The following is a 25129-nucleotide window of genomic DNA, read 5'->3' as shown; positions in this document are numbered from 1 at the left end:
AAAAGTTAACCTGTATTGGGTACTTAGGAAGCAGACAGAGTAAACCCTCATTTCATCCTCACAACAACCCTGCAAGGTAAGTACTATTATTGTTCCTATTCTAAGGAGGAAGAAGTGAAGAAACTTCCCGGCTGGTAAGAGGCACAGTCAGGATCTGAACACAGGTTTCTCAGCCCAGAGCCCGCGTGCTGGCTCACTAGGCTAGGCTGCCTCTACATGTGTGTTGGTAAGGGCCAGGCGGTAAAATGTCACACACTAGTGAGGCGCTGGTCCTCAGAGAACCCATACCCTGGAGAGAGCCCTTTCTTACCCAACCCAGGTCCCAAATAAACTGAAGGTACAACTGCAGCAAGCAGGATCCAGGGTTCTCGCTTCACAGGGCTTCATTTAAATAGAACCTGTTGTCCTTCGTGGCTGCCCCCCAAGTACAGGGGCTGTGACTGTCGGGCCTTCGGAATTCACCAGCAGACCCCATCCCCCGAGGAGCCCGAAGCAGCTTCTCCGGCCCTGCTTTCCAATTTTGCACACTTACGCAGCAAGGAGATAGCTTGCGTTGGTGCTTTAATCAAACTTTTTCTTTCCAGGCTTAATAAAGGAGAGATGAAGTCAGAATTGCCCTAAGGAATCTGACCAGAGCCAGCCTAGGGAACCTCACCTCTCCATGGCTTACAAGGTCAAAGGATACCATGCAATCCTCTGCCCCATACCCCTAGCTAAGCCAAGCAAGGTAGGTGTAATGGTGATGAGCTCCCCTAAAAGCGATCACAAGCTTGACTGTTGCGGCGGGGAGTGCAGCCAGAGGATGCGAGGTGGCTGTCTGGGTGGGAGTGAAGGTGACGTTTAACCCCACTGTGGGCCCGTGAGACCACAGCTGTAGAATACTTGTAGAACTGGCCAGGTGTCACAGACAGGAAAGGAAGACACCAAGGAAAAAGGTGTAATGAATCCCAGTGTGATCAATCAGTTCAGAATTGGTCCAGATCAGTGGTTCTCACACCCGGCTGATCTCAGAATACTCGGGGAGCTTATTACACATACAGCTTCCTGATCCTCCACCAGCACCCCACCTCCACTTCAGCAGAATCAGAACCTGGGGTTGAGTTCTGGGAACAGACACTTGAAACAACTGCTTAGAGAATTTTCCATAGTCACCACTGTCCTAGGTAAGTCAGTGTCAGGAATACGATCAGAAAGGCCAGATCTGGGGCATGAAATTTGTCCAAAGGACCCCAGAGAGGTCTGAATATTTTATAGGCTTCTCTAGCTTATAAGTCTACCCCTGGAAATTTTAGGGTCATTTTTAAAATTTTGGTTCACTTGAAGAAAAATAGATCATATTTTTGTTGTGTTCATTTCCTTTATGCACAGTAAATTCAATAACAATTAACTCCATTCCAATGAAAAATCCTGTAGAGTAGAAAAGATTACTAGACCCTCCATCAGTGTTTCTTAGAGGGTGGTCCTCGATGCCCTGGGGACTTGTTAACAATGCCAACCACAGGGGCAGTGTAAAATCTGCCTTGGTAACACTCCTAGGCATTTTTTAAAAAAGTTTCAGATGAACAACGAATAACTTTTTTTACATATCATACAATTTGCCATTTTAACCATTTTAAAGGGTACAATTCAGTGGCATTTAGTACCTTCATAACGTCATGCACCCATCCGGACTATCTAGTTCCAGAAAATTTCATCACCCAAAAAGGAAATTCATTGAGCAGTCATTCCTCATTCCCCCTTCACCCAGCCCCTAGCAACCACTAATCTGCTTTTCGTCTCTATGAATTTGCCTATTCTTCATATTTCCTGCAAATTGAATCATATAATATGAGGCCTTTTGTGGCGGGCTAGCAATTCCACTCCTTAATGTATACCCAAAAGAAGTGAAAACAAGTGTTCAAACAAAAACTTGTACACAAATGTTTATAGCAGCACTACTCACAATAGCCAGAAGGTGGAAAAAATCCAAATGTCTACCAACTGATGAATGGAAAAACCAAATGCGGTATATCCATACAATGCAATACTATTCAATCATAAAAAGGAATGAAGTACTCATTATACTACAACATGGATGAACTTCAAAAGCCTTACGCTAAGTGAAAGAAACCAGCCCAAAAGGCTACATATTGTGTGACTCCACTATCCTATACATTTTAACATTTCACCCCATAACCCAAGATGCTGTTCCAATGTAGCAGTTTTCCAGAACAACCAATGATTTTGAACTGTCCCTTGGCAGTCCTGTTGTCTCCATCACTATAAAACACCTGGGTCTTCTATAACATAGTTGTACAGGGAGAAAAAAAGGTGGGAGAGGGTTAGAAACCATATTAAAGGTAGAGGCATATTTAAGCCATATTCAGATGGATAATACATGGATAAAATATAAAATAGCTTTTCCTGAGCCCAGGTTGGGTAAGGCTAGACAAAACTGGGGATGAGAATAGAGGTAGGGAATTCAGAATCTTACTTAAATCACTATAACTCTGCAAAATATATTTTTTTCTTTTTTCTTTTTTTTTTTTTTTTTAAGATTTTATTTTTTCCTTTTTCTCCCCAAAGCCCCCCGGTACATTGTTGTGTATTCTTCGTTGTGGGTTCTTCTAGCTGTGGCATGTGGGACGCTGCCTCAGCGTGGTCTGATGAGCAGTGCCATGTCCGCGCCCAGGATTCGAACTGACAAAACACTGGGCCGCCTGCAGCGGAGTGCGCGAACTTAACCACTCGGCCACGGGGCCAGCCCCAATATATTTTTTTCTTAATCAAACAAGGTCATATTTTTATTTGGGATTACACTATCACAGCTAGCAAGATAGTTCCTAATTCTTTTGTTCTTTACATATTTGCAAGTTAACATATCTAATTGAGTTTCACACAAAGAGACAAAGGGAAACTCAGTTTAATCTTCCTCTATGGCATCTTACTCTGATTAGCCTTCAATCGACAGGGAATTGGCAGTTTCTCAGTTTCCTTCTCCTTAAGACGTTAATAAGCCATGACAGCACAGAGATCAGTGTCCCTATATGTCTCTGCTTTTTCTCTTTCTTTATAAAGCTCATTCTGGAGCCATCTCGAAGGCTGCATTTTAATAAATGGATTCCCGCTCAGGAGAATGAGAACAGGTTTCCTGGAGGTTGAAAGGGGTTCTTTGCTTACCGCTTCCATCAGGCCCTTCACCGTGGGAGATTTCAACATCAAAGCATCAAACACATCGTCAGTCTCCTTCCTCACGTACAAAAGCACTGAAAGAGAAGGCGGGGGGAAGCCGTGACTGAGGAGCCCACACAGTTGCCACAGGAGACTCCTTCCTGTCACACAGGTGTTGGAGACTGACATTATCTGCTAAGTCTTGGACCCCTGACCCAGACAACATCCTACAAGGTGAGGAGGCACCCTCATAGACAAGCTGCTGCTAGGGACTGTTGAGGAGAGGTTCTACGAGACAAAGGGACAACTGGGTAGCAGCTAACAGGCTATAAGATGCTTTCACACATTGTTTACAATTAAATTTCTCAAGGTGGGCACACGATCTATTACAAAGGCATTTCTTTCTGTGACTTTGGTTTTCTACTTATTTATTTGATCATTCAACAAATATTACTGAATACCCATCTGGGCCCCTAGGTCCAGGCTGTGTGCTAGGAGCTAGGGTTGCAGCAATGAGTTAAGACACAGCCTGCCCTTAAGGAGTTCACAGTCCACTTAGAGAGGCAGGCATTCCTCAAACAAGCAGACAACTAGACGGAATTATAAGAGTTATGAAGGAAAAAGACACGAGAGAGTGCTTATAGGGGTCTGAGCTTTTCAGGGGGGTGAGGAGGGTAGGGCTCCCAGGTTACCTTGAAGGAAAGATCTGAGTCATGAAGGATGTGTAGGTGTCATTGCAGGCAAAAGAGGTGGAGAGGGCCGGGAGAAAGAGAGGACAGGGAGGGCAAACTCCAGGCAGGCAGACCAACATGTGCAAAGGCCTGGGAGGGAAATGGTGTGTGTCAGAGGCAAGCTGAGGGAGAAGCTTAGGATCTGGAATATAACAGGTCTGGCTTTGACCCCAGTTCAGCCTGCTGTGGGGCCCTGGCCACTTAACCTCTCCAAGCCTTGGTTTTCTCTGCAAAACAGGGATAATAATAATATCTGATTCATTCAGTCACTGTGAAGGTTAAATGAAATACCATCCATGTGGGATGCTTAGCAGGGTGCCTGGCGCACAGCAAGCACCCATTCCTCAATCAGTGGATGCTCTAATGAAGTGACTGTCCTGGTTCTAGTGCCCTCAGTGAAGGTGAATGCAGCTCTCTGTTCATTTCTTGGTAACATAATATTCTCAATTTGACAATGCACAGAACACGAGAGATGGTAGGAACCCCAGATATCATCAGAGATGTGCAAAGTGAGCCTCAGAGAGGCAAAGATATCCCGCCATTGTCCTCTTGGGGCTTAGCTCCCAGAAAGAACTGGGAGTTGCCATTCAGAGGCGACCCTCCAGGACCAGTGAGCTGACTGCCCTTTCTCTCCTTTTCCCAGTAATGTGGCTTCTGGGTCTTCCTTCAGAGGAAAGGAAGAGAGCCAAGGCCAAAGCCCCATGCACCCGGCCGCTATAGGAAGAATGCAAAGGTCAAAAACCCAGCTGAGCCTGGATCCCGACGACAGTCTGATACCAACTGAGCTACAGTCTCCAGCAACCTGAAGAATGAAGTTGGAGCTAGGAAATGCAATCAGCTCTAACTAACCCTCTCATCCCTTCTCCCCCTCCTCCCATCCCCAAGGACTTCATTAAAGCCGCCTACCGTATAAAGGCAAAGTCTACAGGGGTGCACATGGGTTCTGCCTGCATTTTCTGCAGCCAGCAGACGTTCAGTTTGTGTATGACAAAAAAAGTATTGCAGAGTTTCTTCTCTTTACCAAGTATAAAAATAAAATGCCAATTAAACAAATAGATTGATGTGTCTCCAAAGATTTCCAAATCTAGTCATGTGGAAGGAATATTTTATAGCCTTCAATTCAGCTGAAATGATCTAGTGACTTAATGGCATTATGAGAGGGCTCCAAGTTAGCAGTACAACAAGAAATCATGAGACCACAGGACTGCAGTTACAACTAGATGAGGAAAATTACAGTAAACAAAACAAAAGAAAAATCCCACTGGTGGCTGTTATGATGAACATTCTATAACTTCTTCCAGGAGCCCCCAACAGAAAAATAAAATTTCCAGCAGGCTGAACCTAAGAAAACCCCAAATCATGTTCTATTAAAATGAGTACTGCTTCCATTGGATTTACAAATCTCTTCTTTTAAAATCATTGTCTTTGAAATAGTATGGTTGCTTCTCTCGTTGCAGGTGTTGCTGGAAAGGGTTAAAGGTGATCTGGGGGCATGTTGATGGGCTGTGGGAGAGACACCCTCAGGGCAGTGCCACCATTTTCCTGCTGGGCTTGTTGACAGCCACGCTCACTTGCTGGGCTTATAGCACACCCCCACGGCTTGCCCAGGGAGTCAGCTTTCATTAACTGTGTGTCTGCGGCAGAGCACTCGTAATCATCGCTCCAGCAATAACAACCATCACACATCCCAGACATTGTGCGGACAAAGGCAGACAGCCACAGGGAGCAGCCCAAAGTGACTCCCACGGAGCCACGCTGAGAAGTGGCTACAAAGGCAAAACAAGGAATAATGGCATTGGTGATAATTATGGTCATTTTCTTTTCTGGAGATCGTCAAACAGATAAACAATGGGAACTGTCACGGACCCTGATTCCTTGTGCTTGTCAAAGACCAGCTCAGAGTGGGAGCTCCTGGCGAGGGGCTTGGTAACTCTACTGTGCCTTTCCCAAGAAAAGCCACTCCTGGCAGAACATTTTCTCTATTGCTGGTAGGTTGCAGCGCCCTCATGTGTCTATGATTTAGATGTTTCAAAGGCCACAGCCTTGCTTTTCATCACAGCCTAATACAATCCCTAGTGGTAATTTGAGCGCTGGCTTCACCATCTCAAAATAATATGAAAAGCACAAACTTCGGGCCAGCCAGCATGCACTACATATGGATGCAAGCTACGCTTACTTTTGCCTCTGTGATTCTTGATTCCATCTAACCTTGCACTCACTGCAAAGTTTGAGATATAAAAGGCACGCAGGAATGGACCTCAAAATGCACTCGAGTATTTAAAAATGATGGTGAGCCTGTGAAGTCGGAAAATCTTTTACACGTTTCAATGTTGCTAATACAATTAATACTACCCAGGTATTTCTGTTCTTTCCATTTTGAAACACTAAATTACCTATTCACAATTAATATACCTTAACTAGATCCAGGCCTGGTAGTAAAAACAATAGTTATGATAGCAAACACACGTGCTTGCTGCGTGCGAGGCGCCCGAGTGAAGTGTTTCACATACATTAACTCATCAATCCCTGCAGTGGCTCTGTGAGGGAAGTGTCATGCCTGTTTTATAAATGAGGACTCTAAGGAGCAGGCAACCTGCCCAATGGCATACAACTCCACACAGCTGAGGCAGGCTACACAGGGGATGCTCTTGACCATTATGCAAATCCCATTTTAACAAATAGGAAAAAAATAAAATTTCTCAATAACAAAAAACTGAAGGCTGTGCAGATGGCAGATATATTTAATATGGTAACCTGACTCATTAAAAGTCCAGTGCTGCCTAAGCTGAAGGTGTCTGGAAGCTCCTGGTGTTGGCTACAGCAGGATACGGGGGGAAACTGCCACCCTCGTCGCCTTCCTCTTACTCTGAGGAAGAGCAGCGAATTGTGTACATCATCTTAAATGCTAAGCAAGACACAACACGCTCGTGCTTCATTTCTTACTTTCTTGGTGAAGTGGAATAAGACCCTTGACTGGGAGAAAATGAGTAAGTTGTGATGTCACAGAAAACAGGTTCATTTACTTGTGTGAGATTAATAATTTTCATCTAATGTACAATTAACTCTCAACTGCAGGTGCTTATGAGATGCTATTATCACATACACAGCAAGTGTTCCTTTTTCATCTTTTATCTCACTGCTGGATGAGTCAGTATATTCATTACATTTCTCCCAAGGCAAAGGAAAGAACCAGTGCCCAGAAAGAATAAACGTTTGCTTAAGATGATTAAAAGGACAGGGTTTAAAGCAAAGGAGAAGACTGTGGATTTCCTGTGTCAATAAAAAATCTCGCAGCCAGCCTGAACCACAGGGGTCTTCTTGGTGAAATGCCCCCCCCAACTCTTGATGGGAGGAGGGGTTACTTCAGCATCGCCAGTGGAGTACCCCAACGGGAGAGATACCTCGCTTCATCCCTTCTTCTTTCATCTGCTTAGAAGGTGCTGGACCAAACTCCTCTTCCATGGGCCTGAACATCCGTTTAACAAGGACACTGCTGCTAGAAAAGATGAGCAGGAATTGTTAAGTAAAGCATGCAGGGTACCAAAACAAAGGTTCACGTATGTGTCAGGTCCTATCTTTTTCCTTTGTTTATATCATCCCTCGTTCTCCACAACTGGATCTACTCATCAACCCCTTTTTTCCCCCTTACAAGTCTCAAGTCATCCCTGTCTGAGGCAGAACACACACACTAGTCTCTTTAGGGTGTGGACCTAAGAACCACTTCCTGTTGCTGGATATGGATCCACCAAAAAGAGACTTTTGGGTTTTACCCACTCTATCCTGCAGCTAACCGATCTTCCTGCTCAGAAGATCAGGGCTGGGGTAGCAGGAGTGAGCCCTGGTGCCTGTGTGGTCCCCAAGTTACATCAGCCCCTCCCATCTAGCTAGGGCCTGGGTGTCCTGCCCTCTCTTGCCAGCTCCCCGAGGGCACAGCAGGGACCTATGGAAATGGTGGAGGCCTGCCTGGCTGGTTCTGTTCTGAGGCTGCCCTGACTCACTGCTGTTCTACGGCTCCATCAGGTTGGAGCAGATGAGGCTGCAGTGGTGGAAGTTCCCTGGAGACCCAGACCTCAGCTGTCCAGCCTTTACTTCCCTTTGGGAGAGGGTTTCAGTCCCACTTCCTGAGGCCCCAAATGTCCCCAACTGGGCCACCCAACTGGTGGTTCTGCATTTCCTCCCAAAGTCCCTGTCCTTTCTGGGCACTTTAAGGAAGGGGAAGACTGTTCGAGAGGAATGGAAATTGGAATAGACTGTCACTGAAGAGAAGTCATTGATGCTGAGTGTTACGGACTGCATGTTTGTGTTCCCCCAAATTTATATGTTGAAACTCTAACTCTTAGTAGGATGGTACTGGAGGTAGGAGCCTTTGAGAGGTAATTAGGCCATGAGAGTGGAGCGCCCATGATGGGATTAGTGTCCTGACAAGGAAGGGAAGCCCTTTCTCTTTCTGCCATCTGAGGACACAGCAAGAAGACGGCTGCCTGCAAGCCAGAAGAGGGTCCTCACCAGACATCAACCCTACTGGCACCCTTTATCTCAGACTTCCAGCCTCCAGAACTGTGAGAAGTAAATTTCTGTTGGTTAAGCCACCTGGTTTATGGTATTCTCTTATAGCAACCCAAAATGACTAAAACACCGAGAAAATGCTCCCGGAGTCTTACTGGTTTTTTTTTCTGAGAAAGGGATATTCAAGGTGGAGAGACATCTCCATCGTCTCTCTCTGTTTTTTTTTTTTTGGAGGGAGGAAAGATTCGCCCTAAGCTAACATCTATTGCCAATCTTCCTCTTTTTTTTTTCTCCCCAAAGCCCCAGTACATAGTTGTAAGTCATGTCTTACTATTATTTAAGCCCTCAAGAGAATAAATGCAGGTTTTCAGAAATTTTTTTTATATTTTTTTCCTTGTTTTTTTTTTTGAGGAAGATTAGGCCTGAGCTAACATCTGCTGCCAATCCTCCTCTTTTTTGCTGAGGAAGACTGGCCCTGAGCTAACATCTGTGCCCGTCTTCCTCTACTTTATAGGTAGCATGCCTACCACAGCATGGCTTGACAAGCGGTGCGCAGGTCTGCACCCAGGATCCGAACCAGTGAACCCCGGGCCACAGAAGCAGAATGTGTAAACTTAACCGCTGCGCCACCGGGCTGGCCCCAGGTTTTAAGAAATTTTTAACCTCTTAGGAGATTCCTGGAACCAGGCACAGGAAGCAGTGACAGACAGAACTGTTAAGACTGAGCTCTGGGTCCAGACTACCTTGGTTTAAACCTCTGCCTTATAATTTGCTAGCTCCAGGTCAAGTTCCTCAAGTGCCCTAAGCCTCAGTCTTCTTGTTTTTAACAGGAGGTTGTTGAGAGAATTAAACGAATTCAACATATGTAGAGCACCATAAAGTTGCCTGATACATTGCAAGAACTATTGAAGTGTTAGATACAGATGACGATGATGATGATGATGGTCATTAAAGTCAGAGAGATTTGAGGAAGAGAGATATGGGGAAGAGTAAATGAGGCAGACAGTTTGAAAGAGGTCATAGTTTCCATTACCATCAGATAGCAAATAGTCCAAACTACCACACAGGTCCAGTTTAAGAACTAAAGTTGGAAAAGCTTCCAGCAGGAGAGGTTGCCATTAATCCCAAGTTTCCAAGATAATACCAAAATCCTGCTTGAAAGCTAACTCCCCATTGGCATCATTGTCATGAAGAAGTTATTCATCAATTTTCAAGTTGAGCTAATGGCAGGTCCAGTGGTAGAAAGAGCACATGGTACAAAACTGTGAACAGTCCAAAAAGTATTTCTATTAATTCTAGTAGTTTAAATTATTAAACCAGCAATGCTTTAATTTACCATCTCATACTCTAGGTGGTCCAAAATTATGTCTATCACCCTGAATAAGAGTTCACATTTTACAAAGTGCTTTTCATCTTCTTGGTTGATTGAGTCTTATGAATACTCTGTGAGCCAGCTAGGCCAAGGACCAATCTTATCCCTGTTTCACTGATGATCAAACTAAGGCTCAGCGCGTTAAGTGTCTTTCAGAAGGCAAGACAGCTAATAAGTGAAACAGGCTGTTTTCAGAGACCCCAGCTTTGAGGGACAACCCCATGATAAAGGTATTCAATAAATCTGAGATGATGATGAGTTAGGATATGAGAAATGATATTAAGAGTCAGCATTCTATTTTATTCCCTAGTAAGTCCCACTATAGAAAAAACTAGAGGAAAGACTCAAGTCCCAGCTGAAGGTGATAATAAGTTTTTAGAGCACTGTTCCCTCTGTCTTCCCCTCACTTTTTTTTAAATCATAAAAGTAGGTTATATTATTCTGTCATGCCTTGGAACTGAGGTGACCATGACCTTGGGAACAGAAGATTAAAAATCCATTCCAGCCGTCAGTGACCAGTAGGTTAATAATGGATAAACAGCCTGTAACATCACCAGACACTCTCATGCTGTGTGAGGGTTCCTAAACCAGTGATTTTCTTTTTCTCACCAGGCAAGATTTATTTATATTTTTCTACTTTTGTTGACTTTTGATAGTACCTCGTTCTGAGCCATGACACTTTGCCACTAAAATAACATCTTGGATAAATTATAATTCTCTCAGGAGTACAAGAATGTTTTTACACTTTCAAATCTATAATCCCAGTAGGAGTCAATAAGTTTGTGCGGTCTGAATTCAACTGTTTCATTTATTTTCAAAGCAAGGCAAGAAAAGAGGGGCAGATATGACCGCCTCATTTGACAAATGAAAACAGCACAAATTTTAGGTCTCCTGATGCCCTGTCCAATTACATTGGATTGTACCACAAAAGGACATGAGAACAAGGAGAAGGTGTTTTCTCTGACATCAAGCTCCATCTCACTGGCACAATGTGTGAAATACGTGGAGTGACTCCAGGTTCAGAGGCACAGTAAGCTGTTAACCTTGTGGGGTCAATCACAGGCAAAGCAAGTCCCTGAGGTATAAACAAAGGAGTGCTAAGCGTCCAGAAAACATTGGAAAAGTATTCAGGTCTGAAGCCCGGGTCTCTGGCTGTACCTGGGAAGAGCAGTGTCGTGCTCTACCTGCAGCCCGAACTGCACAAGACAGGAGTTGCAGGCACCAGGGAGACACAGCTTCACAACTGCTTATGGTCTACGTATGCCCTAAATAAACTGAGGTTCCTTCCCAATGTTACCTTCAGGAAAGGGGAGTTCCTCTTGCATTCAAGTCCTCACAAAGTCTCTCACATTATGGAGTGGGATCTCAATTAATTTATTTTCAACAGCAAATTATTCTTTGGGAAAGAACACATCCTGAAAAGAGTTTAATTAATGCTAGTTTTGGATATTGATAGAATTCATTTGACAGAATTAGTAAAAAACAAAAACAAACAAACAAAAAAAACCCAACCAACCAACAAGCAAACAAAACTCACATACACTTAGTCACAATTACTATAGTTACGAGCTCAAAAATTGCAAGTAATAATGACTAGGTCAGTAGGACTCAGAAATATTATTTTAAGAAGAAACACAGATATTTCTGTTTCTGCCTAAGATGTTGTAGCTTGTGGCAAACCAGTGTTCCAGCCAAGAACAATGTGAAACTTTTCAACTATCTTATTGAAGGTATTGGAGACTGCTGATGAGTCAGTCAGAACTTGAGGTGCTGAGACCTCAAAGAAGAGAACTTGAGAGAGGTGAGCTGATAATCAATGAGCCACTTTTCCCCTAAAAGCATTTGCCATTTCTTGACTGGGAGTAGAGGATGATAATCCCAGCAGAGGTATATATTAAAGGCAAAGAATTTTGCACGGCTTTCAGCAATCTCATAGTGTTAGAGAAACAGAAATTGGTGTTTAGAACTGCAAAGGTATCCAGGACTTATGATCAAATTTCCAGAGAGTAGGGAAGCAGAAAAACAAAGCAGACACTTTGCAGTATACCTTCTGAGGTATTTGCGAAGTTCTTAAGCTAATGGATAAGAGACTGAAAAATTAAGTAGAAAGACCTTGAAAATCACAGAGGGTATTTTGGCAGTCTCCCCATGCTAAGGAGACAAAAATCAGATTTCAGGTCCCACCAAGGAAGAAAGCCCTTGGAAAGTTCCTCAGAGCTACATTCTAGGAGTTAGGATGAAGCAGAGGTAGTCTGAGGCTAATACAAACTGAAACCCAGCTTTGGGTCAGTTCTGTCCCTGACTCGGTTATGGTGATCTGCACTCACTTAGGCTGCACACCAGAGCATAGGAAAAGCCTTCATAAGAGAAAAATATGGTCATCCAGAGCCTCCATAATTTTATTATCATTATTCATCATTCAATCAATGTTTATCAAATATACTAATAAACAGGATAAAGATAAAAATAGACAATAGAAACAGACCCACAGACAATACCCTTATAGCAAGTTATTTGAGCTATCAGATTTGAACTTGAAAATAACCATGATTATTGTGTTCATGAAAATAAATGACAAGACATATAGAACTGAAATCTATTAAAATACAAAAATCAATCAAGTGGAAATCCTAGAACTAAAAAGTGCAATAACTGAAATTAGGATCTCAACAGATGAGTTTAAGAGTAAATTGGAGGGCTGGCCCCGTGGCCGAGTGGTTAAGTTCGCGCGCTCCGCTGCAGGCGGCCCAGTGTTTCGTTGGTTCGAATCCTGGGCGCGGACATGGCACTGCTCGTCAGACCACGCTGAGGCAGCGTCCCACATGCCACAACTAGAAGAACCCACAACGAAGAATACACAACTATGTACCGGGGGGCTTTGGGGAGAACAAGGAAAAAAATAAAATCTTTAAAAAAATAAAAAATAAATAAATAAATAAATAAAAAAAAGAGTAAATTGGACACAGCAGAAGAGAGAATTTGAAAGTTAAGTCAGTAGAAACTATCCAGGCTGAAGCATGGTGAGCAAAGAGGATGGACATTTCAGAAGAAAAACATAAAAAACATAAGGTCACAAAAAAAAGTTCTAATACACATTTAGCGTCTCAAAGGAATGCAGAGAGAGAACAGAGAAGAAGCAATATTTGAAGAGGTAACAGCCGAGAATGTTCTAAAACTGATGAAAGACATCAACCCACAGATTCAATAAGTGCTATAAAATACCAAGCAGGAAAGAAATACCAAAAAAAAAAAACAAAAAACCCACATGTAGAAACATCATAATAAAAATTCTGAAAACATAAGAGAAAGAAAATTTTAAAAGCAGCCTACCCCCAAAACAAGAGAGAAGGAAAGAAAGATAGATAGATTACATTTAAAGGAGCAGCAGTAAGGCAGTCAGCTGACTTTTCAACAGAAATAATGGAAACTAAAACTGAAAGAAAGTAACTGCCAACCTGGAATTTGATACCTAGCAAAAATATTCTACAAAAGTGATTGCAAATACAAACATTACCAACAAACAAACAACAAACAATATGAGGGAACTGTTTGCCAAAGTTTCCCTAAAAAAAGAAATGCTAAACAAAGTACTTCAGGCAGTGGGAAGAGGATCCCAAAGAGAAACAGAAATAAAAGACAACAGAAAGGTACATATAGGTTAAATTTATAAAAGGAAGTAAAGCTCAGTTTTAAAAGTTTTAAGTTTAAATCTTCCAATTTGCAAAATGGCAAACTGGTATGCAAGCAAGAATAACTGGTACTAACGTAAGAAACTGATGAAAATCTGTGACTCTGAGGGATAGTAAAAATGATTTTCATTTGCTTAAGTATTTTTAAAAACCTCTCTTGCATATCTGATACAGATTTGACTATTACTGGGTGGGTTTTTAAATGCAATATTTAACAGTAAAAGATAAAAATATATCAATCAAAAAGCAGGTAGGCTTCTTACAACTGCATGTACATCTACAATTATCTCAAAATAAAAAGTTTAATTAAAAACAGAGAGGCAACATTGTGGTAGTCACTTATGGAACTATTTCCAATGTTATGAGAATCAATATTTGTGCCTTGGGATAAAAGTTCTGAGGACAATCCCACATATACGGATTTTAAAAGTGCTGTGTCTCAACTTTGACGGTAGTAGAGAAGAATTACCCTGATAAACGGTGTGAGATAAAAAAACTTGAGTTATGAGAAAGACACTGATGTCAAAGATGAATTGTGAAGAATTTGAGTAAAAGTGTTTCATAAAATGTGACAGATATTTCTAAATGATATGTTATTCTTTAAATGCATGGGTAATTAAGTTAAAGTATCAGCAGATCACTGATTCTTTTGGCTTTATCCATAAAGATTTCTCTATTCAAGTTGGCCCAAAAGCTCTAATTTATGCTTTCATCCTCTCCTTGGGAAGTTGCCCTATATTTGTAACCACCTTATACTCTTGCGTATGTGGTAAAACATAGCCCAGTATACCCCACATTTCATGGTTTGCTTAGCATCCCTGAGAACCTTATTAAAGAAAAGCACTTAGTTCTCTGGGAAATTGCTCCTTTAAGAGAAGTAGTGCAGAATTCTAGATGAATTTTATTTTTTGCTGATGAACACACAGTGAATACTTATTTAGGTTTAATATTATGCTGGTTAAATGCACTCATTGGTGATTGGCTAATAATCTCTAACTTCCCTAAAGGGTATTGAATTCTAGCCAAAGTGTTGGCTTCCACGGAAGACGAGCATCCAGAACCGCCTCTTTTTCTCAGTAACACTGTAACCAAGCTCATGGTTTGGCCTAGCAGCATCTACAGGACCCTCCCTTCTGCAAGAGGAAAGGCAGGGCCCTCTGCTGGAGTCACTCAGAGCCTGATGCGTGAAGTCACCTTGGGGAACTGACTCTCCAAGCTGGTATGGAACCAATCTACAGGGTTGCCCAGCCCAACGTTTGCCTTCTTCTAGCTTTTGTTTTCCTAAAGCCTCAGCCTTTGAGAAGGTTCTACAAGGTGGTCCCACGGGACATAGTGGTGGGCCTTTGAGAACAACCAAGGGGATAAGAGAAACTCTTGGAGAGTATTGAGGTCTGAGGGTCCCAAGCAGCATCCCATGGTGATGGCAGGAACTTACAGGGAAACCATTGTCCTTCAGACACAGGGACACTCAAACTCGCAAGGATCCCTGTGCCCCAACGCCGGGGCCACAGAGCTGCTAGGCTTGAAGGGACCTCACAAGAGGCTGGAAGAGGCAGTACCTCAGTGGGGACCAGTGTGGACAGAGGATCAAGGCCAGAAAGGTTTTCTAGGAACTAGAGGTCAGATGGAGATGGAGACCAGATCCCCAGAAGTAATGGAAAAAGAATTTCTCACCATGCATGACATTTGCATATCAATTTACATATTATTTCAAGCAGTTTAAAGCCCTTCCCTCTTCCCTGTAAGAGCCATTCACGAGTCCCTGGTTAAAGGCCTGGGCTGTGAAGAAGATTCTTTCTCTTTGACTCGCTCTTTCCATTCTTCCTCCCTCTCCCTCTTCCATTTCTCAATTAAGTATCATTTATTCAGGGCCTGAAAAGGAATCTTAACAATAAACAGCTGTGATGTTTTTAAAAGCACCTTCCATGTGTCAGGACACTTTATATAATAATGCATATAATAACTATCACGTAGGTAGTGTTATCCCCTAATTTTAGATGAAGAAACTGAGGGTCTAAAAGGTTGTTATATTAAATTACAGGGCTTGTGAGTTGGAGGCCAGATTCAAGTCATGGCTGACTGGCTCTAGAGCAGCGGTTCTCCAACACTGCTGAGCAACAGGAGCACCTGGGGACTTGAAGCAGGTCCCTCTGCCTGAAGTGCACCCCACACCACTTAAATCAAAATTGCTGGGCATGGTACCTGTACGTGAGTGCATTTTAACTCCTCAGGTGATCCCAATGTGCAACAGGAGCCCTGCTGCTGAAAACTGCTGTCCAAAACCCTCTTTCTCTAACTGTTGTATCCCCTGCCTACAAAACAAACTTACACAGGATCTCTCTGTCGATTCCCAAATTCAGCACCAGAAGTTACCCCAAATACTCACTTTACCATGAGATAGGGAGGCAAGAACAAACAAGCGTTCCTCTCTTTGTGCCGTTTAGGCACGTGGCTAATGATTGCTCCCTGTCCCACCTCATCCGAATTTTCTCTAGTTTCTCTCTTTAATTGCATCCAGGTTTGCTGGCACTTTGGGCCAAAAATCTCCCCTACTTATGAACAAGTCTTTGTCTGACCATCACTCCGGCTTTGGAGTTGCTAGAAGAGGGGCTCTGGTGTGCCTTGGCTGGGCTATCTCCTCCAGTTGGTGGATGTGTGAGTGATGCTGTCAAGCACTCAATTAGATGCTTTAATACTAACAGGATTATGCCTAGCAGGGAGAGTGAAGAACTAGTCAGAGACAGTCCTGGTGGAGGCTGTGCCGATACCAGTGAAGGTGGTGCTCCTCAAGGCTAGGCGTGCATGTGCAGTGGCCTCAGATCTGATCCCTTCTGCTGGCTGCACTCATTTGGGCTCGTCACAATCCGAGTCCCATGCTTCAAGGGATGAGACAAAGGCTTGTCAAGGCCAGAAAGCTTTACAGTGAGGGCCTGTCTCTTGATGCCTCCTTGGTAGCTTAAGAATTAAGAACTCCTGGGGCTGGCCCCATGGCCCAGTGGTTAAGTTCAGCACACTCTGCTTCAGCAGCCCAAGTTCTTGGTTTCAGTTCCCAGGTGCAGACCTACACCATTCATCAGCCATGCTGTGGCAGCAACCCACATACAAAATAGAAGAAGACTGGCATAGATCTTAGCTCATGGCAAATCTTCCTCAAGCAAAAAAAGAAAAAGAGGAGGATGGGCAACAGTTGTTAGCTCAGGGTGACTCTTCCTCAGCAAGGAAAAAATAAGAATTAAGACTTAATTCCTGGTAGATCAACAATTAAGAAAGTTAGATGATAGGGCACAACAGCTAAAAGCAGGTGATGGGAACATAGCTAGGCCCAGGTTCAAAAGCTGCCTCTCTCACTTGCCAGCTGTGTGACTTAGAAGAAGCTTCTCAATCTCTTGAAGTTTCAGTCTCCTCATTATAAAGTGGATGTAATTATAGCATCTTCCCCATGGGAATTTTGGGAGAATTCAATGAAATAATGTGTATAAAGCACTTAGTACAGTGCCTAGCCAAAGTATGAGTGAATGTTAATTATTACTTTTACATATAACAATAGCCAGGTCCCTACTATGTATTAACACTGAGGCTCCAAGCCGCCCATATCAGTTCAACTGGACTCGAACTACAAGATGTATAAGAATAAGAGACCCAGGCCTCGGGCCTCATGATTATGCAATAACAGAGTGTAATTCCTACCGGAAGTCCAAGCCAAGAGTTAGAAGTCGGTCAACTGGCCACCTAAATGTTGCCATCTGGCAAGAAGGACAGTTTAGGCTGAGGTGGACTTACAGATGAGGAGGTCTCAGACACTTCTCACTCACAATGCTAAGTTTTTGCAAGAGAATAACCGAATGTTAGTGCAGAAGGGATCCTAAAGATCATCTTATACAAAATCCTCATTTTATAATTGAGGAAACTGAATTCCAGAAGTCAAGGTGTCACCCAAGCCTTCACATAGGTCAGTAGCAGCCCAGGAGTAGAACGTGGGCTTCCTAAGCTCAGAGGCAATGTTCTTTCCATGACGCCACATTGTCCCTTGTAAAATATGTGAATAACAGATTAGAATTGATAGGGCTAATCATTTCTGCTCATTCCAGCCACTGGAAATATATTACCTATGTGCCAAGATAAAAAGAACAATCTAATTAGGTATTTAGAAAATTTAGAACTCAGAATTTAGAGGTCAGATCCCAGACAAGGTTCTGCTCCTAAGCAGCTGGAGAATTATTTGACTCCTTGAAATTCTCTATCGTTTAGGGCAGAGGCTAGCACATTTTTCCTGTAAAGCACCAGATTAGTAACTATTTCTGCTTTCCAGGCTATATGGTCTCTGTCGCAATGACTCAACTGTGCTCTGGTAGCACCAATGCAGCCACAGACAAGACATAACGGAATTCACAGGGCGGTGTTCCAACTCAACTTTATTTATAGACACTTGAATTTCATATAATTTTCATGTGTCATGCAATATTATTATTCTTTTGGATTTTTTCAACCATTTAAAAATGTTTGTGGACAGTACAAAAATAGGTGGTGGGCCTGATTTGGTCCTCAGGCCATAGTTTGCCAACCTCTGCTCTAGGAAATGAGCTCAGCAATATCTGCTCCACTTACTTCACCTTGAAATGTTTCACAAGTAAATATATAAATTACATAAGAATAGGGAAGCCTGGGTTTGACTCTAGTTTGAAAAACAATGATCTAAAAATTTCAGTTATACATGTAAGTCAAACCAAGATTTTAGTCCTATACGTGCAATGTAATGTAGATATTGAAAAATGAATGTAGTTCTAGATTGCTTTAAGAGAAAAATATCATCCAGGTCATAAGAAGAAATTATCGCAGTACAATCTCCAACTTACGTGGTTCAGAACATGTTTACTTCTGAGAGCCAATTTTAAGGAGACTATTAACAGATTTGGTGGTGTCTCCTGGAGGGAGAATTAAGACGTTGAGAGGTAAAACTGTTTTACCAAGAACAGTTGCAGTGAGGAAGGAGATGTTTGAATGACGAGGAAAGGATGAGACTGATTTAGAGAGCAGAATTACAGCCAATGGGTAGAAGTCAAAAGAAGGTCAACATCAGTTTAACAGATAAAATAACTTTCTGAGAGCTGGAAGCATCCAAAGGTGTAATGAGCTATCTCACACTTCAGAATATCCCTATTCAAGTAGGAGCTGGCTGACCACCTATCAAGGATGTGGTATAGATGTCACACTGCCTAGGAGAGAGTCAGCTAAATGATCTTGAAGGTTCCTTTTGGGCTCTAAAATTCTAGGAGTCTATAAAACGAGTTAATGGATAGAAAGCACAATGCAGAGACTTGATGTGTAAGACAGTGGGAGCCTTTAGTGACCCTGTGTAAACCCTCTCTTACCTACAACCCTAAGTAAGGCCAATGACGAGGTTCTCAGCCTTCCCAGCTCCCATTCAAAGCAACCTCACCACTAGCCCACTAGGCTCACTTCCCAGAGTGAGGGCTTCTGGAGGTGTATGTGGGTGGCAGGCTGTTTCCTTGGCTGTTGCCTCATGCTCAGTTTGATCTTGTGTTGGGGCCAAAGATTTCAGTAACTGGACTATTGGTGAAAAGGCAGAATCGAACAAATGTGTCACTCGGAAAAATACCTAGTTATTCAAAGGCAGATCACAGGAAGGAGAGAGCAATAGAGAGACTTGGAAGGAGAATGGCCTCCCCAGCATTCCTCCCAGACGGAGCCAGCATCAAGCCTTCCTCTCGGCTCTGAACCCACTCCCTGCCCTTGGTCACCCTGTGCTTGAAGAGCCATTTCTACTGCCATGAACTGACTCTGGGTGTTTACGTGAAAGAACCATGACTTACCCTTCTCGTTCATCATCCGTGTTGTAATACACCTGTGGAACAAAACAGTAGACTCACTGTAGGTCAGACACAGAAAATGGAAACGTATCATGTGATCAACAAATTTCCTAAGGCCTTACCCTGTCTCTTAAAAAAGACAAAAGACAACCTGTTTAATGATGCTGTGTACGTGTGTGTGTGTGTGTGTGTGTGAACAACACTGCGTGTACATGTGTGTGTCTCTAAGGAAATACAACTTTAACCTCCTCACATTCTCGTTAGGGTTAATTCTTAGATTTTACCGAAATAAAATTGGAAATCTGATTATTTCTAGCTCAAGTCAGTCTGATCAGATAACCTGCAGCCCTGAGCCAAATCGTGCTTTTGACATTAAGGAAATATTTTAGCAGGATCTAAAAATCATTGTTTAGAGAGGCTCTGGAGCGAGGCCTGCGAGTAACCAACCCCCTCTGGCCCAGAGGTGAGCGACCGCAGACACTATGCTTTGGCAAGGGGAGGGGAGCGAGAGGGTCCTGTGGCCATGTGGCAGTAACCCCAGGCCCCGCTTTATTCCCCAAAGGGGCTTGGGTTACCCTGGCCTCACACAACCAGAAAAACTTGGGAGTCAACTGTCTTCAGGCTGGGGCAGTCACTGAGCTCTGGGAGGTATTCCTGGCCAGAAGGAAGACCTCTGAGAACAGACTTCTTTAGGTAGTCAGCATGGCGGCAGGCAGAATCAGATTTAAAGAAATTACGAAGCATCCTTATTATTTTATAAAACTATAGAAATCCAGAGGGGATCTGCTACGTATGTAAGTCCTTTTCATCCAATTATTTATAAAAATTATCTGCAGGCCTTTCATGAGCTTTGTCTGTGTGTTTCAGAACGATTCTCGTTTGAGTGAAGAACAATACGCAAGTCAGCACCAGACATATTTACATATTAACATCAACAGTCGCCTCTGGTTCTAGTACACTTCGTCACTGTCCCTGCCCCAGTCGCCTGGGAGAGGAGCATCTGTGCCTAGACTGACACCCTCCCTACAGACTTTCTAAAAGGCTCTTGGTGGTTCCTGGGATGATGCCAAGTCCAGAGGTAGTTAGACAACAAGGCTGCTTACCTGGAACTCTGTGGGAATGAGTCATTCTAGTCATTAGTTCAGATTTCCACGGGGAACTTTTTCCTCTTAAATTTTGTATGTCTATTGTTGCATTGCATGCTTTGTTTCTTCTTAAACAGAAAACAATGAAGATAAGATGTCTCCTCCCACGCACCCCGAGTTTCAGTGTAGTGCTGGAGCATCCGTCGTTGTGATGTACTAGAAATGGGACTATCTATTTAGATGTATTTGGAGTGAGCCATATAAATGAGTGAGGCTGGGCCATTGCACTGGCCACACAAGTGGATTTTCTGGAAAATGTTCCTGACACAGGCCTGGTTTTTGCCAGTTTCTTTCCATGTGGCATAATGCATCTGCCCTGCCTGACCATATGGCAGGGTAACGGATTGCTGTCTGCAAAGCTGACTGGTGACCCGCAGATGGAAACAGCCTTCTCTTACGTATTTTCCTGCCCTCCTGAATGGCCTCTACTACACTGTCCCTATCACTGTCCTTGCATTGTCATTTCTCCTCCTCTCACGTAATGGCCCACTGTTTCTTCCTAGTCAGCTGCAGGGCTCATTGCGCAAATTTAATTTTTAGCGAGTGTTTCTCAAACTTTGAGTGCATAAAAAACATCTGGAGACCTTGTCATAAATGCAAATTCCTGGAACCCCCTTCAGAGATTTTAACTTGAAAGACCGGAAGTGGAACTTGGGAACCTGAATTCTTATCAAGGATTTGGGGGAAGATTGTGTACAAACCACCGGGGAGACTGTTCTTGAGGGTGTGAGGGAGGAGTGATGCCCTCCTCGGGTTCAGGTGCCTGGAGGAAGGCTGACACCTGCAAAGCACACAGCATCCAGACAGACGATGCCTCTGCATCCCACAGCGCCTCCCAAGCTCCCCGTATCACTTGTTTTTAAAGGCATTCCAGACAAAAGCCACAGTGACATCAGGGCTTTAGTGTGAGCAGAGGGAGGCTGAGAGGGAGAGAGGGAGATCTCCATAGCGCCTGCACTTTGGGTTCATTCCCTCAGATTAGTTTTTGAAAACTGTCTGACGAATATTCCAACCCACGTGTGAATCAACGAGATAGTGAAGGAGGAGGATGAGTGCAGGCTGACAAGCACTCCCCAGCCACGTCCCTGGGTGACTAGGAATCGCTGTAGCGCAGCGCCTCTGCCTTCAGCATGGCTCAGGGTCTCACTGACTGTCCCGAGCTAAAGCTGTGCAGAGCTGCGACGTGGCTGATTTCAACAAGGCTCGTGCCTGTAGTGGTTACTCAGTTGTCACTATCACTTGCCTTCCTCCCCTACCCACCCCACCCCCATGGTAAAACTAGCCCATCTTTTGACCTGCCACTGCTGGCTCTTGTTTCGCATGTCAAGGTCAGCCAACCCCTGCCCCATGCCCACTTCTAACATGGTGGCACTGCCATCTTCCCTCCTGCCTCTGGACCCAGCTCCCAGACTTCTAGCTCTTCTAAGAAAAGGCAGCCTTTAAAGTCCCAGTCAGCTACTGTGGGAGCTCCTTTCCTTCAGCCAAGCAAGTTGATCAACCACAGAATATTCACGCATTGTTCCAGTGCACAGGAGAGTGTGTTCTTTTGTTGCCGGGAGCTCAGGCAGGCTGTGTCACTGACCCCTTAACTCTGACTCCAAGGCCACAGGGGAAGCCTGAGGGCTCTGCAAGGGAGGTTAAGGCCCCCAGCTAGCAGACCTTAACTTCACCGATGGCCTGGGGTGACACTGATTGGGATGCTTTGCAACCGCTGAAACCGACAAACTGTAAAGACTACACTTTCTGATTCAGCCACAAGCTAGGAGCCCAGCTCAGGATAGGGAGGAGGCAAGAGAGGCCACCAGACAGACAGCCATGAACAGCCAGGCTGGGTCACTTTTCCTCTTAAGATTCATTTACAGCTTTTTATATGTCAGAGAAATCTTGCCAAGAGAACAGGCCAGGCTCTCAGCTTTGACACGGAGCTGAAGCCAGTCATGACAGTAAACAAGAAGAACAATTGAACTCAATTATCTCCTCTTCTGGAAGGTGTGGACCTAGCTTCATAAAATCCCATGGGCAAAGACTACATTTACATGGGGTAAATATACAATCACCACCATGTTCTTGGGAGTTAAAAAATAAATAAAATTAGGTACTGGCCCTCATATCTTGATAAATCTTAACATTCTTCCTTTCCCCTTTGTGTCCTTGTTCCTATCAAACAAGTAAGACAAGATGGGAATGCTAAGTTAATTTTTAGTGGAATGCACCCTAAGAAAAATCTATGGGTATTTTGTTAGCATTTTGCGTCATTAAAAGCAATAAAAAGGCCCTCGTTGTCTGACTGCTTTGTCTCATACATACAATGAAATAACATGAGGGGACAAAATATTCTCAAGAAAGAGAAAGTGAAGCCAATGATGATTTCTCTTCCTAGACTAAGGTCAATGCCAAGGAGTGTCTGAACACTTAGAATGGAAAAAAACCTTCAGTACATCCTAAGCATGCCTCTACTTCTCAGAACAGACCTTTCCTCAAAGGACTTTGGGTTTAAAGGAAAACTAACCAACACCAGATTCACTAGAATCCAGTTGGTTTGGTGAAAGACAATTCTGGCTAATGCTAACGAAGTGATTATTATTTTTTCTTTTTTTCATGCAACTTTAATTTATCCCATAAAATAAGTGATAATAAAGATATTATAAAAAGAAAAAATCACCCACATCTCATAGCCCTGCTCATCAAGTGTTATAATTTTTCTTGTCTCCTTCAAGTCCAGATATATAGTTGGAATCACTGGATAGGACAAATGGGTATTCTACTTTTTATTCACTCAACATCATCATAACTATTTCCCATGTTGCTACATAGTTTCCATAATTAGCGTTTTAGTGACCACATAACATTTCATCAACGTGAGCTACCATAATGAGTTAATTATTGGACATTTATCTTACTCAACATTAGCTCTTTCATTTCACTTGTAGACACACCTAACAGACAGGAATTGTTTTTTAAAAGGCTTGTCTGCAATCTCACTTTTCTTTTGGTATGAAGTGATTTACCTATTCAATGAGAACTGTTAATTTACTAAGGGAAAAATTGTTGTTGGTAGAGTTTTATTTAGTCACAGAATTTTTCCTCTTGTGCAACTTTAGTAAATTATAGGCACAGTTTCATTTCTCACCATTAGGTGGAGCTCTACTGCATCAGGCTAATCCACATGACAAAATCAACAGAACAAAACTTTTTAGAGGTTATCAGCCTTCTTACTTTCTTCCTCTTTCACTGCTTTGTCAACATATCACTAATATCAGCTCACTCTCTCCTTCCCCTTAGTAAGTCAGTTTCTTCTCCTGAGACATTCCTTTCTATAAAAATCCATTTTCTGTAGGGAATGACTGACTCTTTGTCAAAGGCACGGAGTGGGTTTTCGTTTTAAGGTCAACACTGCCTGAAGTGATTCTGTCTTAAGGCTCTACCAGCCCCACAGATGGATGGCAGGCGGATGTCAGCAGGTAGGTCATACCTGTCCTGTCCTCTGCAGGTTTGCAAAGTGAACATCGGGGATGAAGAGGACTGGCTGCGAGTGCAGGTCAGGCATCGTTTTGAAGTAAGTGATGTCACTCTTCTTCTGTAAAGGTATCGCTGCCAACTTCCCATCAGAGGCTGGACATGATCACAAAACCCATAAACGAGAGGGTTATACGTGACTAAGAACTCACAACTGTAAGCCCTAGTCTTGGCTAAACGTGATGATTTTCTCCTATGAAGCTTTCCAAATGCCCTGGATGTGAACACACTTCCAAAGGCCCCCATCTCCCATTGCCAAACCAAGAGAACGAGCTCAGACTCTGAGTGAGCGATCCTGAGGCAGAGCTCTGGTCCCCTCACGCCCTCCTGTCCCTGTCTGTGCCCTGGATGCCTTGTCTGTAAAAGGAGAATGTTGGTCTCCACGATTATGAGGAAGTCCCTCCTAGCTCAAACATCCTGTCCTGTGATCATTTATTCTATTTGTTTTTCACAGGGACAATTCACCCCATCTCTACTACTAGGGAGAAGCAAGCCATCGCTTCCATATCCGTCGTTTCATCTGCAGCCCTTCTCTCCACCTATTCCCCCAGTGGCCCTCGCTGGCGCCCACCCCTCCCCAGCGACACTCACAGTTGTTGCACTGGGTTTGGGAGGCCTGGCCTTTCCCCTTCTTCCTGTTCTGCTTCCTCTCTTCATCTCGGATTTTTCTTTCTGCTCCCTGACAAGGAAAAACAAATACAGACAATGCCAGACATGTTATCAGAGCACGCAAAAATACTGCCCGCACACAAGTCACAGGCATATGAAACAAAACAAGGTGAGCAGGAGAGTGGGCAGCCCCATTTCCATGCCCCTCAGCAGGGTCGGGCCCCGGTTCTAAAAGCTGAGACTGATCATTAGTCCAGACCCTCTCTCTGACCTCCAAGTGATTCGACTTCTCCCAGATTTCCCCCTCTTTTCATGTCTTGCTTATTTAAACAACATCAATTTTGAATCCATACAGAAAGACGAGACGCAGTTCCCTATCCCAGTGAAGCCAGTTAAGTAACTTCAGTGATTATAATAAAATGTCCTAAGATGAAGCACCAGCCTGCTAACATTATTCTTCGGCACAGAGAGGGCATTAAAGTTGAGTGTGCTTTCCTGGTAAAACTTTTCCTTTGCTTGTTGTTATGGAACTTTTAAAAGTCATTACAGTAGCAGAAATGCAGGAGGGCGTAAGGCAACGACA

At 43.4% G+C, this 25129-nt stretch overlaps 1 protein-coding gene across 5 annotated transcripts in view; it reads right to left on the bottom strand.

Moving 5' to 3' along the window:
- GRHL2 (grainyhead like transcription factor 2) overlaps positions 1-25129 on the bottom strand; it is a 156794-nt gene that overhangs the window by 8564 nt on the left and 123101 nt on the right. For 3 of the 5 annotated variants that reach the window (XM_008540920.2, XM_008540930.2, XM_070631908.1), the window contains exons 10-14: positions 24529-24616; positions 23894-24033; positions 19280-19311; positions 7283-7377; positions 3160-3245 (exon numbers count right to left, since the gene is read on the bottom strand). In XM_008540920.2, coding sequence (XP_008539142.1) covers positions 3160-3245; positions 7283-7377; positions 19280-19311; positions 23894-24033; positions 24529-24616 — 441 coding nt within the window. The remainder of the gene's footprint in view (positions 1-3159; positions 3246-7282; positions 7378-19279; positions 19312-23893; positions 24034-24528; positions 24617-25129) is intronic. The other 2 variants (XM_008540923.2, XM_070631909.1) reach the window with 1 other exon arrangement.

The sequence above is a fragment of the Equus przewalskii genome, chromosome 8, assembly GCF_037783145.1.
Source record: "Equus przewalskii isolate Varuska chromosome 8, EquPr2, whole genome shotgun sequence".
Taxonomy (NCBI): Eukaryota; Metazoa; Chordata; class Mammalia; order Perissodactyla; family Equidae; genus Equus; species Equus przewalskii.
The sequence above is the reverse complement of the archived record's forward strand: the minus strand, read 5'-3'. Positions and strand labels throughout refer to the sequence as shown.